The sequence below is a fragment of the Perca fluviatilis genome, chromosome 20, assembly GCF_010015445.1.
Source record: "Perca fluviatilis chromosome 20, GENO_Pfluv_1.0, whole genome shotgun sequence".
Classification (NCBI taxonomy): Eukaryota; Metazoa; Chordata; class Actinopteri; order Perciformes; family Percidae; genus Perca; species Perca fluviatilis.
This window is the reverse complement of record NC_053131.1, coordinates 6,672,003-6,689,671: the sequence shown is the minus strand read 5'-3', so window position 1 is coordinate 6,689,671 and position 17,669 is coordinate 6,672,003. Positions and strand designations below refer to the sequence as shown.

General features: G+C 40.8%; 1 protein-coding gene across 1 annotated transcript in view; it reads left to right on the top strand.

The window, feature by feature from the left end:
* mark3a (MAP/microtubule affinity-regulating kinase 3a) overlaps positions 1-17,669 on the top strand; it is a 62,477-nt gene that overhangs the window by 36,082 nt on the left and 8,726 nt on the right. Inside the window, exons 11-16 of the mRNA XM_039785399.1 lie at positions 2,086-2,198; positions 4,277-4,424; positions 7,075-7,292; positions 7,772-7,875; positions 11,742-12,014; positions 13,734-13,760. Of these exons, the coding sequence (XP_039641333.1) occupies positions 2,086-2,198; positions 4,277-4,424; positions 7,075-7,292; positions 7,772-7,875; positions 11,742-12,014; positions 13,734-13,760 (883 nt within the window). The remainder of the gene's footprint in view (positions 1-2,085; positions 2,199-4,276; positions 4,425-7,074; positions 7,293-7,771; positions 7,876-11,741; positions 12,015-13,733; positions 13,761-17,669) is intronic.

Sequence of the window (17,669 nt, the reverse complement as noted above, 5' to 3'; positions counted from 1 at the left end):
ATGAAAACAAGACGACCTAAATTCATACAACAGAGTGTGCAGCATGTAAGATGAGATCCCATTTTATTTATCTTAAAAGAAATTGCTGTGCAGCAGTTGCAATACAGAATGTTCATGATTATGTCCATGATATTGCAATTCATGTCCCATTATTCACACAACAGAGAATCCATAAATTGAGTCTAAAAGTAGAGAAACAACTAAAGCATCTTTCACGGTCCAATCTTCAGACCATCATTGAGTACAACATTCTTAAATCGCTGACAGAACCATTTACTATGTAGTACTGGGGGAGAAAATCTGAATAAAATCTGAATAAATACTTTCCCAGGCTTTTGAGACAACGTTATCAGACTAAAACGCATCAAAATGAAACAAGCCGTGGGTTTTGTCGAGACATTACATGCAACATTAACTCCCTTAAATCATCCTAGTATGTGCCGTTCAAAGAAAATGGGACACACTTTCCACTTCACCCAGATCACAGAGATGCTGCGATGCTTACACTCTCTTTACTGGTACATCTTCCTTTGGGCTGCTGAAACTACTATGTGGTTAAAAGTCAACATTTTAAAAACAAACTAAACCTCATCTCTAAAGAGTTTGATCTCAAAATCAGGTTTATATTTGAATGAAAACAAGACGGCAACCTGCTCGTGACTCATCTTAACACCTTTACTAAGAAACCAGATTAGAAATTTTCTTCGACATGTTTCACAGAGGAAGTCTTTTAAAAATGAATAGGCTGCGTAGTGTTGACATGAAAGGCTTCATATGAAGCACACACACACACACGCACGCACGCACGCACGCGCGCGCGCATAGATAAATGTTTCAAGCAGATCTGACTGGAGCTACAGCAGGAAACAGCACTCTACTTCAGCTGGCATGCTACAAGCTGGAGGATGGGGAGGCATCATGTCATAGCTTTGTGTGTTTTATATATTCTCTCTCTCTCTCTCTCTCTCTCTCTCTCTCTCTCTCTCTCTCTCTCTCTCACCCCCCCCGATCAGCGTCTTTTTCTGCTTCTGATTGGTCGAGGCAGAACTGGGGGCTGATTAGTTGAACTTTGCTGCTGCGTGATTCACTCAGCTGAATTATTTCACACACAGTCATAGAAACGTGATCATCATTAACCATCATGTGATGCAGTCACCGATTTAGCAAATGCAAAATGCCAGACGGAGTATTTTACATCATCTGCCATATGTTGTTGGCTATTTCTTGCTAGTTTATTGCTGCCTGTGAAGCAGAAACCGTAAATCCCTGCAAAATGCAAGTCCCACTGCTCTGCTGAATGGGTTGGTAGAGATCACCTTTTTAAAAGCGTGTGGCTGGTGTAGTGAGGTTGTCCTCTGCTTGTCCTCTGACATGTGCAGAAAGTTAACACCATTAATTGACTTTCTTTCCAAAACTAGACAGAATTTAGTTTTATCCCAAAACTGTTACTCCAAATTCATATAGTAACAACACCTCAGGTAGATACTTATTACTCTTTTCTTGTCAACCAAGAACAACAAAAAAACACAGAGAAATTTAGGAACATGGACTAAGGTACATAAAACATGTATACATCAAGTGACAAAGAGAAGTCTAAAGTATGTAGCCATCGCCACTAGTGGGGGAAAAAGTGGCAACATCACACTAAGCCTACAATCAGTAAATTATTTCACCATCGATTAATTTGTCAATTTCTTTTGATTAATTGTTTGGTCTAGGAAATGGGCTCTTGGGACTATTGATGAGTACTTCTCCAAGGTGAAATCTTGTCCAATCAACAGTCCAAAACCCAAACATATTTTTCAATTTAATAGCAGCAGGAGTCAATTTGGAATAACTTAATTTTTTCGCTTGATTCGTGAAGTTTTTTGAATTGATAATTATTATTCACAACTATTTTGGTCTGAGTTTTAAAGTGATTGACCAAATGTTTTTTTCCAACATCGGGGAGCAGTTTTTCTGTCGTATACCTCACGAAAGTCTTTGAGCTTTCAATCATGTATTGTCTATAAATTCTGCTTTATTAAAATCCTGGTTGTAATATTTATTGAAATGAGCCCTTGTTTGTGTTTTTGTTTTGTGCAGATGTGATGGTGGGGATGGGCTACAACCTGGAGGAGATCCAGGACTCTCTGGCCAAGATGAAGTATGACGAGATCACAGCCACCTACCTGCTGCTGGGCAGGAAGGCCTCCGAGGTACAAACATCAACCTGTACAGCACAGTACATTACAATACACCTGGTATCAGTACAGTACATTACAGTGCACCTGGTATCAGTACAGTACATTAGAATACACCTGGTATCAGCCCAGTACATTACAGTGCACCTGGTATCAGTACAGTACATTAGAATACACCTGGTATCAGCACAGTACATTACAGTCAGTGTTGGGGAGTAACGGAATACATGTAACGGCGTTACGTATTCAGAATACAAATTATGAGTAACTGTATTCCGTTACAGTTACAATTTAAATAGTTGGTATTTAGAATACAGTTACATTGTTGAAATCAATGGATTACATGACGATACTTCTCTGTTTCACGAGTTTATTCACTCTGAATAAATTAAGGCAACTCTAAAAATAGCTATTTGCGTGATCAGTCACAATGGAGTCGGAACCGGCACGACAGAGCCAGGGCAGGAATAAGTTTCTATCTTGGAAATTCAAACAGCATTTCACATTAAAGAACGAACAGGGAGAATGAAATATAACTGTGTAGTGCAACCTGTGCTTGCCAGCAACCAACCTCCTTTCAGCGTCCAAATTACTCCACCTCGAACCTGAAGAAGCATCTTAAAGTAAGTTATTTTTTAATTAGCCAGGTGTAGTCGTCTGCTGTAGTTTTACTGGTCACCTTGCTATTTTAACATTGACATGCGACTTTACATTCTCCTACGTGCTGATTTACTAGCTCCAGAGCCGTTTAAAGACTGACTAGCCCCGTTTGACATGCTAGCTAACGTTAGCTAAAATTAGCTCGTGGTAGCAAGACTGCGGTTAGATTTTTGTAATATGCAGTTCGGGACTACCAATACAATAATCTATCTGCTTGTTCAGGTACACATTCAGCTAGTTGGAATAAAAAGAACACACCATTATAGGCCTGTTTAGTAAGCTGGATGTGATAGCCGCATTCCTACACTTATAAAACGCAATTCAATGTGGAAGTAATCCTGCAGTAATCCAAGTATTGAGAATACGTTACTCAGATTGAGTAACGGAATACGTTACAAATTACATTTGTGGGCATGTATTCTGTAACGAAATACGTTTTGAAAGTATCCTTCCCAACACTGATTACAGTACACCTGGTATCTGTACAGTACATTACAATACACCTGGTATCGGCACAGTACAATACACCTGGTATCAGCACAGTCCATTACAATACACCTGGTATCAGCACAGTACATTACAATACACCTGGTATCAGCACAGTACATTACAATACACCTGGTATCAGTACAGTATACAATACACCTGGTATCAGCACAGTCCATTACAATACACCTGGTATCAGCACAGTACATTATAATACACCTGGTATCAGCACAGTCCATTACAATACACCTGGTATCAGCACAGTACATTATAGTACACCTGGTATCAGTACAGTAGTTCATCTTTTCTAATCTCTGGTTCAGTTAAAGCTACAGTTGTTACAGTAGCTAAACGGGACACTAAAAATGTCTGAAAACATTTGAGGTGAGTAGTGGGCAATGCAGTAACACAACCTTGATTAATGTTTGTTCAGCGCTGCTTGCGTTTGACCACAGTTCACGAGGAGTCACTGTCACTCCGTGTCAGTCAGTCTCTAATGCATCAAAATATACTTGAAGTACAAAGAGTTAAAGTACTCATTATGCAGAATGCTTTTTCATCCTTTTTTCATTTTAGAATAACCCATATTATATTATTGGATTGTAGTTATTGATGCATTATTGTGTCCATCACTTTAGTATTGCCGCTGGTAAATGTGGGGCTAATTTGAATGACTTTATATACTGCTGGGTAGTTTAATCTATAATAATACATAACCATGTAGAATAATCTAAATCTGCAAAGTAACTAAAGATGTCAAATAATTGTAGTGGAGCAGAAAGTAGCATAACAAAGGAAATGCCCAAGTCAAGTAGAAGTACCTCAAAATTGTACAAAGTACAGTTCATACGCAAATGTCATTAGTTACATTCCACCCCTGATTATACATCGCACTCCTGTACATGTACTGCATGTTTGGACTCCAATGTGTCGGTGTGTTCTCCCAGCTGGAGCCCAGCGAGTCGGCGTCCAGCAGCAACCTGTCTCTGGCCAAAGCCCGACCCAACAGCGAGCTCAATGGCCAGTCGCCCTCACACCTCAAAGTCCAGAGGAGCGTCTCCTCCAACCACAAACAGAGACGCTACAGCGAACAAGGTGAGGAGGACACAGCCTGTTGTTTCACATGTCTGGAAATAAGAGATCTGGCATTAAAAAGGCTTTATTGATTCAAACTGAATCTGGAGACCTTTTTTTTTATTTGACACTTTTAGCAGTTGTGGTATTTTTCTTTTTATAACAACGCACCACTCAAACTGTGTCGTGCCTTTACCTCCTTATAAAGGTTGGTTTCTGTCAGTAGCTCTTTGTCAGGCTGATGAATGTAGTTAAAGGATAATTCCGGCGCAAATTGAACCTAGGGGTTAATAACCTATGTGTACCGAGTCGACCGTTCTCTGGGATCTGTTTTCATGCTAATCAAATGGGGGTTAGCTGCTAACGCTAGCTTTCGGGGCATAGGGTAAATCACTATTTGATACCACTAACAAGGCTCGAAATAGCACCACACTTAAACAGTAGCATAATGAGGGTCCCTACATGTAAACCGAAGCATTTAGAACTTTGTAAGCATACTGTAGTGTTAATGTTTACATGCGGCCGCCATCTTGGATAACCGTCATGACCAGTCGAATCACAAACGCTGTGTTTGAGCTATGTTACTGGTTGCACGGCGTTCGTCGTTCGACTGCTCATGACTGTTATCCAAGATGGCGCCTGCCTGTATACATGAACGCTACTGTCTTTATAATCTATCTTTGTAATAAACTGTCTGTCCACTTACAAAGTTCTCAATGCTTCGGTTTGAGATATTACCTCATTTGTACCAATTGGGAAGTGTGGTGAAGTGTGTGCTATTTCGAGCCGCTTATTAGTGTATCATAGTGATTACCCGGTGCCCGAAGCTCGCGTTAGCATCTATACCGGTTTTGCGGTAGCTTGTTTCAAGCTAAAGACCCATTCGATTAACATGAAAAAATATCCCCGAGAACGGTCGACTCGGTACACGTTATTAACCCCTAGGTTCAATTTGCGCTGGAATTGTCCTTTAACATGGTGAAGGCACTTTAACCTTAGCTCAGTGTTGTCCACTGTGATATAATGCTTTGTCAATAACTTCTGTTTGTACTGCTTTCCTCTACGTTAGAGCTGCAGCTTAAATGGCTACACTTTAGCTTTTAAGCTCAGTCTCTAACAGAAATTATTCACGTACTTTTAAAGGTCTTTTTTTTGTGTATTCTTTTACTGACACAAAATAGCAATATGTTCAATTACAGTTCTGCGGACGATTAGTCAGTCCTTCCAGAAAAATGTTGAGTTTTTGTTTGTTGCAGGCAAAAATCCTTGATTATGCAGCACTTTTTCTTAAAAAATGCAATGGAATATGCGGGATTTTTATATGATGAAATTGCGTAAACTTGCACAAATTGCGGGAACTTGCAAAAACTGCGGTTTGATGAAAAAGAGAGAGGAAAAAAAAAAAAGATTTCCCCCAACACCCTGCTTTTCGATGATGTTCACAATGCGTAATGACGTCACTTCATAACGTTCCCATGGCAACAGGGGAAAATGGCTGCTCTTGTGTGAAGTAAACGCAACATTTTTCAACTTTCTGCTAAGATATATGTGACTTTTGCAATGAAAAAGCGGGGGTTATGGCTTATATTTTGCGTGGAAATCGGCAATTTATGCGGCGAAAGTGCGTCGTATTTGAAAAAATGCAGCCCCCGCATAAATATGCAGACTTTGGCTGATTATGCATTGAATTATAATCACGTTTTTCTGGAGGGACTGATTAGTCCCTTGATTAAATGATTCTTTCGGTCTTTAAGATGTTAAGAAATAGTGAACAATATCCATCATTGTTTTCCATTCCAAGTCAAAGTCCAACAAGTAAAATACTTTCTGACTGTTGGTCAGACAAGACAAGCAAAGCTATTAAGTTTAAGTCAAAGTAAACCAGCAAATATTCACATTTATGAAGGTGGAACCAGTTAATTGTTTGGCAATTTTTGCTTAATCAATTTTACAAATTGTTGTTGAATAATTTCCTGTTGACTAAATGCATCATCCCACCCACGGCTCCATTTTGGGGAACAAAAATATGACTTAAAGCTCATTTATTTGCATTAAAACATAAATAAGAGGCAGATAGTTTATTTTTTTTTTCAACAATTAATATTACAATCTATATATCACTCTATGTTCTTTGAAAATACTTTAATGTGCTAATGATTATGTCAGTTTAAAGGTGCACTATGAGTTCCTGCAAGACGTCACTTCTGTTGACGTTCCAAGTAAATACCAAACAAAACTGAGCAAGCTCGCGCCTCCCCCCATGTTTCCGTAACTGTCCTGACTGACTGTCACTAACCCCCACCCCCTCCCCCAACCATCTTGTCGGTGATTGGATGGAACGTGGTTTGTTGTATTTTGGTGCACAGCCTGTGCCTCTAGTGTTTGACGTTTACGACCCCTGTGTTCTCTCCCGAGACTGGGCTTTATCACCGTGTATTCGGGGGGCAGGCAGCTAGTGGCTCAAGGAGACATGCCTACGATTGGAGACAAAAATGAAATTGCGCTGAAACCATGAACTCATAGTGTACCTTTTTTAAGTCTGTGTTTTCCAAATGTAGGTTGTCTCATTTTAGAAAAAAAAAACCTCTTAAAAAGAAGTCTTTGTGCCAGCAGTGCAAACAACATCTTTGAGTCCTCCCTCACACGTCTGTCTCTCTTTGTCTCTCTGCAGTTGGTCAGAACGTCCCTCCAGGGATGTCCCATCCAAAGAGGAGTCAGACCACTACAGCGGAGAACAGCGTTAAGGAGGAAAGTGGAGTCCAGCTCCGTAAACCCAGCACCCCGGGGAGCCGCGGGGCTCCGCCCGCCAGCCCTCTGCTGGGCAACGCCAACAACCCCAACAAGGCCGACATCCCCGACCGCCGGAAAGGCGCCACCACCGGCCCAAGCGTAGTCACTTTATCAGTTCCAGCTCAGCTCACCAACCTCAACAAATACTCCTTCATCTGCTGTATCCTGTTGTTTATCAGGGAAACGTCTCAGTCTGTAACCCAAGTTATTTAAAAGGCTCCGTCAAATTAATTACTTTTCCAGAAAGCCTCAAACTGCAAGTGACATTTTAAAAATAGATACCAGGGCAGCCCTTGAAATATATTTAGTTATATAAATATTATTTACATTTAACTGTAGTCGTTCTTTGAACCTGTCTTACTTTATTTTACTTTATACTTCATTTCCTCTGTTATTAAGTATTTGATTTTTGTACGTATTTTATAGTCCTCATGATGCGTTTATTTCTTTGTCCCATTTTATATCTATTTATGCCATTTATAGACTTGTAACTGCATCAGCCGAAACTCATGTGGATCCTATAGCTTGAAACAGACAAATTATTTTAATATGGCCTCACATCTGATTTTTCTCTACAGAATAACAGTGCGTCGGCAGGTATGACCCGGAGGAACACGTACGTCTGCAGCGACCGAAACAACACAGACCGCCTCTCCGTCATCCCCAACGGCAAGGAGAACAGGTGAGAGGGGATGTTTGTTTTCTTTGACCTGGTTTCATCACGAAAAACTAAAAATCTGTGTCTGCACAGAAAGAACACAAAAAGCTTTGACTTCATGGATCAAGAATAGATTCTAATGAGATTATTGAGCCTGTACATTTTTGTGGAACCTGTTATGGAAGCCAATATGTTTATTTTTTTTTATACCAGGCTGTGCTTTTTTGTGCCAGTATTGTGGTCTAAATGCTGTTTTAGAGCTTTTTCTACCCAACAAGAATGCAAAACTCCTCATTATAAACACGAATGTGGTCAAATTCAAGGCTGTTAAATATGGATATAGGAAAAAGTATCGACTTCAGCCTTCCAAACTCATACTGGTTGAACTCGAATAGCAGTGTTTCACCATTTGAGAACCCTTTTTATTTAAAGAAAATCCAGACCAGATCCCAAGGAAAGATTTCCCTTTTTCTTTCATCCCTTTTTCTTTCTGATCCTTATTTCTTTCTTGTATTTACTTTCCCTTTTCTCATCATCTTGTGTTTTTTTTTGTTTTCATTTCTGCCTGTGTGTTTGTGGTTTCGGTGGGGATCTTGTTGTTTTTTCATTGTGGCATGAGCAGCATGACTGAGATGGCTTGTGCCACTAGCCCCTCCTCTGGCTTTGCGGCCGCTGCGTTCGGTGCCTCGTCCGGTTCGGTGCGGCTGAGGTATCAAAACGTCGGCCCGTTGTACGTTTGCCAGGCAGGCTGGGCCACGCTGCCCCACTCCTACTACGCTCTGGACTGCTGCTCGCCCAAGTAAGACGGCAGGGCCTCCAAAACCCCCCCCTGTCTGTCTCCTCTCATGTCTCAGCCCCTGTTTGGCCCCTCGCTAACCCACACATCCAGCCAGCTTCACACTCTGTAACCCCGCAACTAATCCACGGACGCCATTCACTGCAAAGAACAGAAAGGAAAGCAACGTGTTGTCGGTTGTCAGTGTCTGAAATGTATGCTCATCAGCCACGAGCAGGTAAAATAAACGAGTTTTTGAAGAGTAATTTACCTACAATCCTACCTACAGTACTGAGCTGCTGTGATTAAACTATGATCAGAAGCCAATGCTGCACTTGTTGTCTTCCGTGTGTAAAAGAAAAGGGCTTCACTCGGCTTCGTTACTTGCTTCTGCAGCTGTTAACATCTGCGTGGCTAATTTATTTTCCCTACACACCAAGCTAACCTGCTCAGCGACGTAGTTCTTTTAAAACTATTTTGTAAAGTTTGTCGTCCTAGTAATGTAACGTTCATTCTCGCTTTGAACCATTCTCCTTTTTATTGAGTTTCTTTGGTCCATGCAGTGTTTCAGAACGACCGTGTGACAAAAACTGCATCCGCTAACGGGGAATGCCATTGTCCACACTTCGGGTTTCATAGTAAAGGCTCACCGCTGTCCTCGCATTAACATGCGTTTATTGTGAATAATGTGCAGGAAGTGATGCTGCAGTATTGGCAGCAATTTTACGGCAGCGTCGTAATAAAAAGCTTGGATTCTGACATTGGAGCCCGGCTGCACTTGGAATATGGTGGGTGTTGATTTCAGACACTGATAAAAGTGGAGGCACAAGAAGAGAAAAATATATATCCTCACACTGGAATCAAGCTGCCACACTTTGATCAGCGGGCTCTTAAACTCTGTGTGTGATAATATTTTTCCATGTTCGCATCATCTCCCTCTGCAAACCATGAGCTAGAGGACCGCGTGTCTCCGCTGCAGACATTTGCAATAACAAAACTCTCACAGCTCTGCTCCTGATCTCTCCTCTCCATCTCTGCTGTGAACTTTGACCCCTGATTTTCTCCGTCTGGATTCCGCATCCCCCGCCCCCTTTACCCACCGGTCGGTGTCCACGATGAGCTGAGCTCCAGCACTCCCCTGCTGTCCCTCAGACCCATCGTCTTGTTGTTTAGACTCTAACTGATCAGGGACCCAACTCACCCCCCTCATTGTGCACGTCAGGAGCTTGATGTTCAGGGTGGGAAATTAACAACCACAGTTACAGCTGTCAAATTCTCTCTTCACCTTTTTACAATCTTTCCTTTATGAAATTATCTTTAGTAGGGCTGCACAATTAATCGAATTTTAATCACGATCACGATTTTGGCTTCCCACGATCAAATTTGTGTGATCGAGCGATATTTAAAATGCGTCATTCCCTTCATAGAACAGTTTTTGCAAAGCCAATCTAGCGCTCCATAAACCACTGCCTGATCACATGTCTCCATGAGCCAATCAGAGCTGTTCCCTGCCTGCACCGCGCAGCTTAGTTTCTAGATGTAGACAGTCACAGAGGACAGAGTAACGTGAGGAAAATTCCACAACAGGTAGCAGTCGTTCATCATAAGCCGGTCACGATGTTTACCAGTTTACCAGTAAACGCAACGTTTTGTCCCGTCTGTGTTGTTTTTCAGACAACAGCAGTGACCGGTGCTAGTTTGTGTCTTTTAGCTCATAGCTTTAGCAGCAGACTGTTGGACGTCCCGCTGTTGGAAACCTACAGTGAAATACAGACAAACTACACCGTTTAGCAGTCAGCATTTTAGTCGTGTTTAATCCAGTCACTACTGTGGCTAACGGTAGGCTAACGCTACCTGCTGTGTAACGTGTTATTAGTGTTTACTAGCGTGACATGCAGTGATGTTTATGTTGCCTCTAACGTGGGTTTCGGAGCATCAGAGCGCAACGCAGACATGTAAGTGGCAGCGTAATGAGCCACAGAAATCCGCGTAGCTATTTCGTCTGGTAGATACCAGGCACCACATGCGCCGTTAACGTGAACAGAAAATTGCGTTGCCTGTATCTTTCACGGCAAACATGCATGTGTGGAAAGCGGTCGCACAACAGCTGAAATGGCATACTCCTTCACAGTATCCTTCAATAAAGGAGGAATGTAGCACAATATGGATGTATTAGTAGGAATGTAGCACAATATGGATGTAAAAGCAGTTATAATTATATAATAAAATTTGTTTTGACTAAAATCAACAAATCGTGATAATTAATCGTGATCTCAATATTGATCAAAATAATCGTGACTATCATTTTGGCCATAATCGTGCAGCCCTAATCTTTAGCTGGTGGATTCATTAACTCTTAACATTTTATTTGAAGATGTTTGGGTCATGTGTATCCAGGGGCCCATAAACCCTTTTAGCAACTCAGAAAACTTTGCCCTTTGTATGAAGCAGCCAGGGTCTAAAGTGGTTCTCTCCAAAGACAAAGCGTCTGGATTGAGTTAGGAAAGTTAGGTCTTTGAGAGCCGTGTGGATGCAATCCCGGCCCACTTTATTTTCAGTATTTTGAGAACTGCACCTTTTTAGAGAAGTGTAACCAGGTGATCAAAGGGCTTTTGAAGAAACAAAACTGTCTATTTAAAGTCTGATTCCACCAGCTACTGTGATTGGGTGATAAACATTTGTATTTAATTTACTACCCTGTTGACATCTAACATGCAAGATTAATTTACTTAAAACCCATGGCAACATTAGAAATCCACGTAGGAATAACCAACGCTCAGCCATTTTTGGAGATGGATAAGGAAGGAGGGCCGTTTAAAAGTTAAAATTTTTTTTTTTGTTTTTTTGTTTTTGTGTATAAAAATTAAAATAAAACAAAAAAAAAACAACATTCAAAATAAAAAAAAATTTTTTTTTTTTTTTTTTTAAAATTTAAAAAAAAAAAAAAAAAAAAAAAAAAAAAAAAAATAAACAAAAAAAAAAAAAAAAAAAAAAAAAAAACCTCCAAAAAAACCAAAAACACGTCTGCAGTGGAAAAACTACAGTCTGTTTTTTTTTGGGGGGGGTTCAAACTCTGATCTTAACTGTCTCCCCTCTTCTTCTTCCTCCGCCTTAGCAGTGTCGCGGCGTCGCCCGGCGGCCAGAGGAACCCGGTGGCGTCCATTAACAGCATTGCCAACGCCACCACACCGGACCGCCTGCGCTTCCCGCGCGGCACCGCCAGCCGCAGCACCTTCCACGGCGGCCAGCTGAGGGACCGCCGCACGGCCACGTACAACGGGCCGCCGGCCTCGCCCACCCTCTCCCACGATGCCACCCCTCTCTCTCAGACCCGCAGCCGTGGAACCAGCAACCTTTTCTCCAAGCTCACCTCCAAACTCACCCGCAGGTAGGCGAGGAAACCCCTCTTGTCAGTGAGGCACCAAGGGTTGGGGTTTAGCTCTCTTTCTGTTCACTCGGATTTCAAATTTAATTTAAAAAGAATCCTTTGCGTACACATTTTCACAACTTCTGAGTTATTCAATCTGAACTAGAAAGTGGATAGACTCCAGCCCTCTGCTCTGTTCAGTTTAATGTCCTGTGACTCTGTTCCAATTAGAAGCCAATCAACCCAGTGCCTTGTAGAGTTAGGATGATTAATTACATGGCGGAGGAACGCTTCACTGTCCTGTACGATGTCATTTATTCCTAAATCTAAATTGTTTATCTGTCGCTGCCTGGACCCCTGCCACAGAGATCTGAAACCACGCTGAGCCTCAATTCAACCTTTTTATTTTTTTAATGGAATTTGTGATATTGTTAATGGTTACGGCTGTGTTATGGTCCGGGAACTGGTTATAGCCCATTTCCTGTTCCATAACCAGGACCTGTGATTCATTAAAGATGTTTGCTGATTCTTTTCTTGCATACTAGTCCTAAAAGATCTTCTCATGCAGTGTATATACTTCAAGAATTAAAGATATACAATGGTGAAATAACACCATCAGTTGGTTTTCTTTGGTCAAAATTTGGGCTGACCTATCGCAAGCAAACCAGAGCTCGTAAAAGAACCTGGATTTTGTATCCAGTCAAAACTATTTTGAAAATAATTATTCTTATTCAGGCAAAAATCTAATAAACCAGCCTCTCAGATGAGAGTATTGGCTGCTTTTCTTACGTTACAGTAAAATGAATATCTTAGTGTGTTGTTTGTTGGTTGGACAAAACATTTGAAGACTTCACTTTGGGCTTTAGTCAGTGGTGGAAAGTAACTAAGTGCACTTACTCAAGTACCGAAGTACAATTATGAGGTACTTAAGAATTTACATTTCCTGCCACTTTATACTTCTACTCCACTACAATCCAGAGGGAAATACTGTACTTTTTACTCCACTAGATTAATGATAAAAAAAACATAAAGCAAAACATAATTTGCTTTGATACAATACAAAAACAAATCATACATACATATAACTATTTAACATTAAGAAGAAAGAGGCTGTATAGATTAGTGCAGGATGTGCCAAAATGTTGAGGGAGAAAGTTCAGGATATATAGAATGTGCAGAGGACAGGTACAGTATATAGTCCAGGCTGTAGGATTAAGAGTCTTTAAGTATACTTTGATGCTAATAATTTTGTACTTTTACTTAAATAAGATTTTGACTCTAGGACAAGGAACAGAGTACTTCTAAACTGTAGTATTTCTACTTTCACTTAAGTAAAAGATCGGAGTAGTTCTTCCGCTACTGGCTGTAGGACATTGTGATGGACATCTCTTTTATTATCTGACATATTAAATCTGAAAAGGATAATTCAGTTGGTCAAGAAAACAATCAGCAGACCATGAAAATAATAAAGAATTGCAGCCCCCAATTAAACCGCAAGACATCTTTGCATTGAAAGGCTCTTAACGTGGCAGCCAGGCCAGTGACATCACTCCTGCAATGACTGACCTAAAATGAGGAATTGAAATCATTTGATAAACAATTAAAAAAAATCCTGTTGATGATTCCAATGACCCCATTTTTGTTCACTCGTTCAGACTCCTCATACCCCCTACACCCTCCCTCCTTCCTCTCACTCCTCCTCCACCATTTTCACTGTTTCTTTGTCTGATTCTGTTGTAGAAACATGTCATTCAGGTTTACCAAAAGGTAGGACTCCTGTACTGCCTTTTTCGAAAACAAACTCACTGAAAAAAAAAACAACTTCCTCTGAAACTCCACAGACGCGTGGGGCTGCTGGCACTGAACTAACACGCCGCTTAGCAGGCAAAAAGAACTCTCTGGCTACATTTACACGCACAGTTTTCTAAATGGATTCATGGGATTACAATATGGTGATTTTACACTAATAACCCAAGTCTGTCAAGAATTAGTTTGAGGAATGTTTTGGATGAAGAGTTAGATAGGGAGATTGATACCACTCATGTCTGCATAAATATAAAGTAAATATAAAGCTGGAGCCAGCATTCAGTTAGCGTAGCATAGCCTAAAGACTGGAAGCACAGGTAAACGGCTAGCCTGGCTCTGTCCAAAGACAACACTACCAGTACCCCTAAAGCTCACTAGTTAACATGTTATATCTTGTTTGTTTAATCCCTACATAAACAGATTTAGTTTTTCCTGTAACGAGTAATCGACTTCTTCACAGTCTTACCTGGAGACACGCGGAGTTGCCAGTTTATTAGGTACACCAAGCTAAAGCTAATGCAGTCTAATACGACAGTCCTGTAATAAATCCAACCCTCGTGAAGGTTCTAATGTTCCGTTTTCAGCTGTTGAAGAGCAGCTTTATGGTCTTATTGGAGGCTGCAGGGGTTTGTATTATTTTTGTCTACCCCATTTATATCAATGAGGATAGGCTACATAACAGAAATGTATAATTTAATACAGTTAAACATCCTTAGTGAGCTATAGAGGGGCTGGGGAGTGGATGTTGTCACCTTTGAACAGAGCCAGGCTGGCTGTTCCCTCGGTTTCCAGTCTTTATGCTAATGCTAAGCTAACTTTTATATTCACTGTACAAATATAAGAGTGGTATAAATCTTCTTATCTTACTTGTGTGAACAAAGTAAATAAGTGTATTCTCCAAAATGTCGAAACCATTCATTTTTAAGAGGGATGTAACACAGTCTAGTTAGATAATTTTTTTATTTCCATGTTAAGCCATGTCTGACGGCTAATTGAAGAAGACATCAATTATGAATATGTGATTTATAAATCTAAATGATAATAGTATCAGATGGAGTTGTTCAGTTGATCAGGTTTTTAGCTGGTGTTTGGGTGTGTGTAAATGTAGCCAGTGTGGCTGTGGTTGGTCTGCGTGGCTAACGTCTGATTGGTGGAGCAGACCAGACTCTTTGAACCAATCAGTCGATTTAACCAACAGGAACAACAACAAAGCAGCAGCTTGCAACTAACCAGTCGCTGATGCATGCACCGCGGTGGCTTCGTACAGCTGCCATTGATTTGTGGTTTGTTTTCCCGCCACATTGACTGCTGTTATCGACTGAACTCTCCGTCTCTCTGCCGTTGAAACTGCACGTTTTGGACGGAGCCTTTCTAAACATTATTCTGCTGCATTTGTTCACCTTCTTTTTTTTCTTTTTTAACTCCCTTTGGCTCAGATTTTTCTCGTGGCTGTCAGATGAGATTTCTTTCAGTTTTCAGACAGAGGAGGAAATGTCCGGGCCATAAAGAAAAAAAAAAAAAAAAAAATGATTTTGTGTTTTCCTTTTTATAAGTCCAGCCTTTGTGTAGATTGTCGTGTTTGTGTAGGGCTTTGGTTGGTTTATCCAGTGGTGTTAAGTGTTTCATTAAGCTTTGCATTGCATATCGGAAGTTAAACTAAGAGTAAATATCTTTTTAAAGACTTTCTGTTTTGTTTTTGGGGCGTTTTTGGTCTTCCTGAACTGGATTTCTGGGCTTCGGTGAATCGTTTTAAGAAGAATATCAAACTTTGAGACCAGTGTGAGCTTCAATCTGGCTATCAAGGTGGTGTCAGAGGTGGTTTCCCTCATATACAGTCCACTGATCAGTTTATTACAGCTATTAATCACCATAGATACTAAATATACTAAATCAAATCAATTTTTTATACTTTGTGCAAAATATCCCATTTACTCCCAGAGGACGCAGAAGAGTAGTAGAAATGTAAAACACAAAATATCAACTTTTCAGAATTGTCCGAAACAAATACAATCTCGGACTCTCTTTTGAACCCTCTTTTAATCCTGTCGGGTGAGTTTCAGTTGGTTTCTCCCACTAATGGGGGCTCAGGGTGGGACTCTTATCAGGCCGGGACACTACGAATAAAACCTTTCCAGCCAAATGGATCCCTAAAACAGGGCTCTTGGAGTGATTAGACACCAGAACCAGCCACTGGTGTGATGATCAGTCTCAGCTGTGGCCTCTCAGGAACAGCAGAGGAGTTTTTTTTTTTTTTTGACCCTCCCAGGGTGCCGTCTCTCGGCTCGGCAGCGCCCTCCGGTGGCCGATTGGTGGCCCGTCTTCACTATCCAGAGCTCTGGAGTCATCATCACCACGGTCCTCCCATCTCACTCCGATCACCTAACCTTGTTTTGTTTTTCTGTTTGTCTCCATTTTCAGTCAAGACCAAATGCAGTCCAATCTTGTCGCACGAGTCCAAAACATAACTGATCACATCGATTTAATAATATTGTTAGTTACAGGATTATTATGGAGTGTAAAAATGAGCTTTATACTTTTCGTTTACTCTTCAATCACTTGGTTATAGAAATCTATAAATACAATTTTCAATACTATAAACTAAAACTTATTTTACTCTTTATCTTTCAGTTGCTCATTTTATTTTTAAATTAAATTTTTCTATGAACCCTGGTTCAATCACTGCTCTGGACTGAAACTAAACAAACCATTTTAATGATCAATTCCTCTGTGGGTTATTTTTTCCAGTAAACTTTTTTTTTTATTTTTTATAAATGAATACAAAAAAATAATCAAACTGGGGGGAAAAAAATGTCCATCCAAGTTTTTCAGAGCCTAAAGTGACGTCCTCAAAGTCTTGTTTAGTCCAAAACCCAAAGATATAAGTCGCTTGTGATAAAACGAGCAACTGAAAGAGTGAAAGAAAGTTTAAGTTTATGGTATCTAGTTTTTATAACCAACTGATTGAAGTTTAAATGTAAAGTATAAAGTTCATACATTTATTTAAGTCCCTTTTTTAATTATTCAACTAACAATATTACGTATTAATGTATCAGTTATATTTTCGACTCGTCTGACAACGTTTCCCTACATTTTGTCAGTTTCGAACCTGCGTACATTTCCACACATTTTGGGACTCTAACGAACAAGTTTTTGTCATTTCCCTTCTCCTCAGGACGTTTTTAGGTTCAGTCCCCTCCCTCTTTCTCCTCCTCTTCCTCGTCTCCTCTCCTCACAGTTTGTGTGTTTTTGTCTCCTAACCTTCCTGTGTCCTTTAACCTTCTGACGTCTTGCTGCTCTTCCTCTCCTCTCAGGGTCAGTATTGACCCGGCCAAACGGCAGACGGCCAAAACAGGGCCTGCCATCCCCTCTACCCAGGGAGGAAAGACCCTTAGTAAGTCTCTTATAAGCCTGTCCTTCCGTCCTTCTTCCTTCCTTCCTTCCTTTCTTCCTTCTCATCATCCTCCGCCATGTTTTTTTTTCTTTTCTCGGCCTGTCCTCATGTCCATACATTTTAATATATTCTTTCCCTCTCTCTTTTTCTTTCTTGTTGTGTGTTCATTGAGGAAATTTTCAGATTCCCATTTTTTCTTTCAGATTCAGGAGCGGAAGATATAGAGAGTTGTAGGAAGATGAAGATCTAGCGTAAGGGGCTGTTTCAATCCCTCAATCTCTTCTTCTGAGATAAAGTCTTGAGTTGTGTGGAGGGACTCCCCCTCACCCCCCCCCCCCCGGTCTGGTCCTATCACAGCCTCTGTGACCGACCCCCCTGCTGTCCGTCCTGTCTGTCCACCTGTCCTCTTGTTGTCCAGTCTCTGGAGCTGTCGGGGATTTTAGAGTCACTTCCTCCTCCACCCTCGTCCTGTTTTTCTT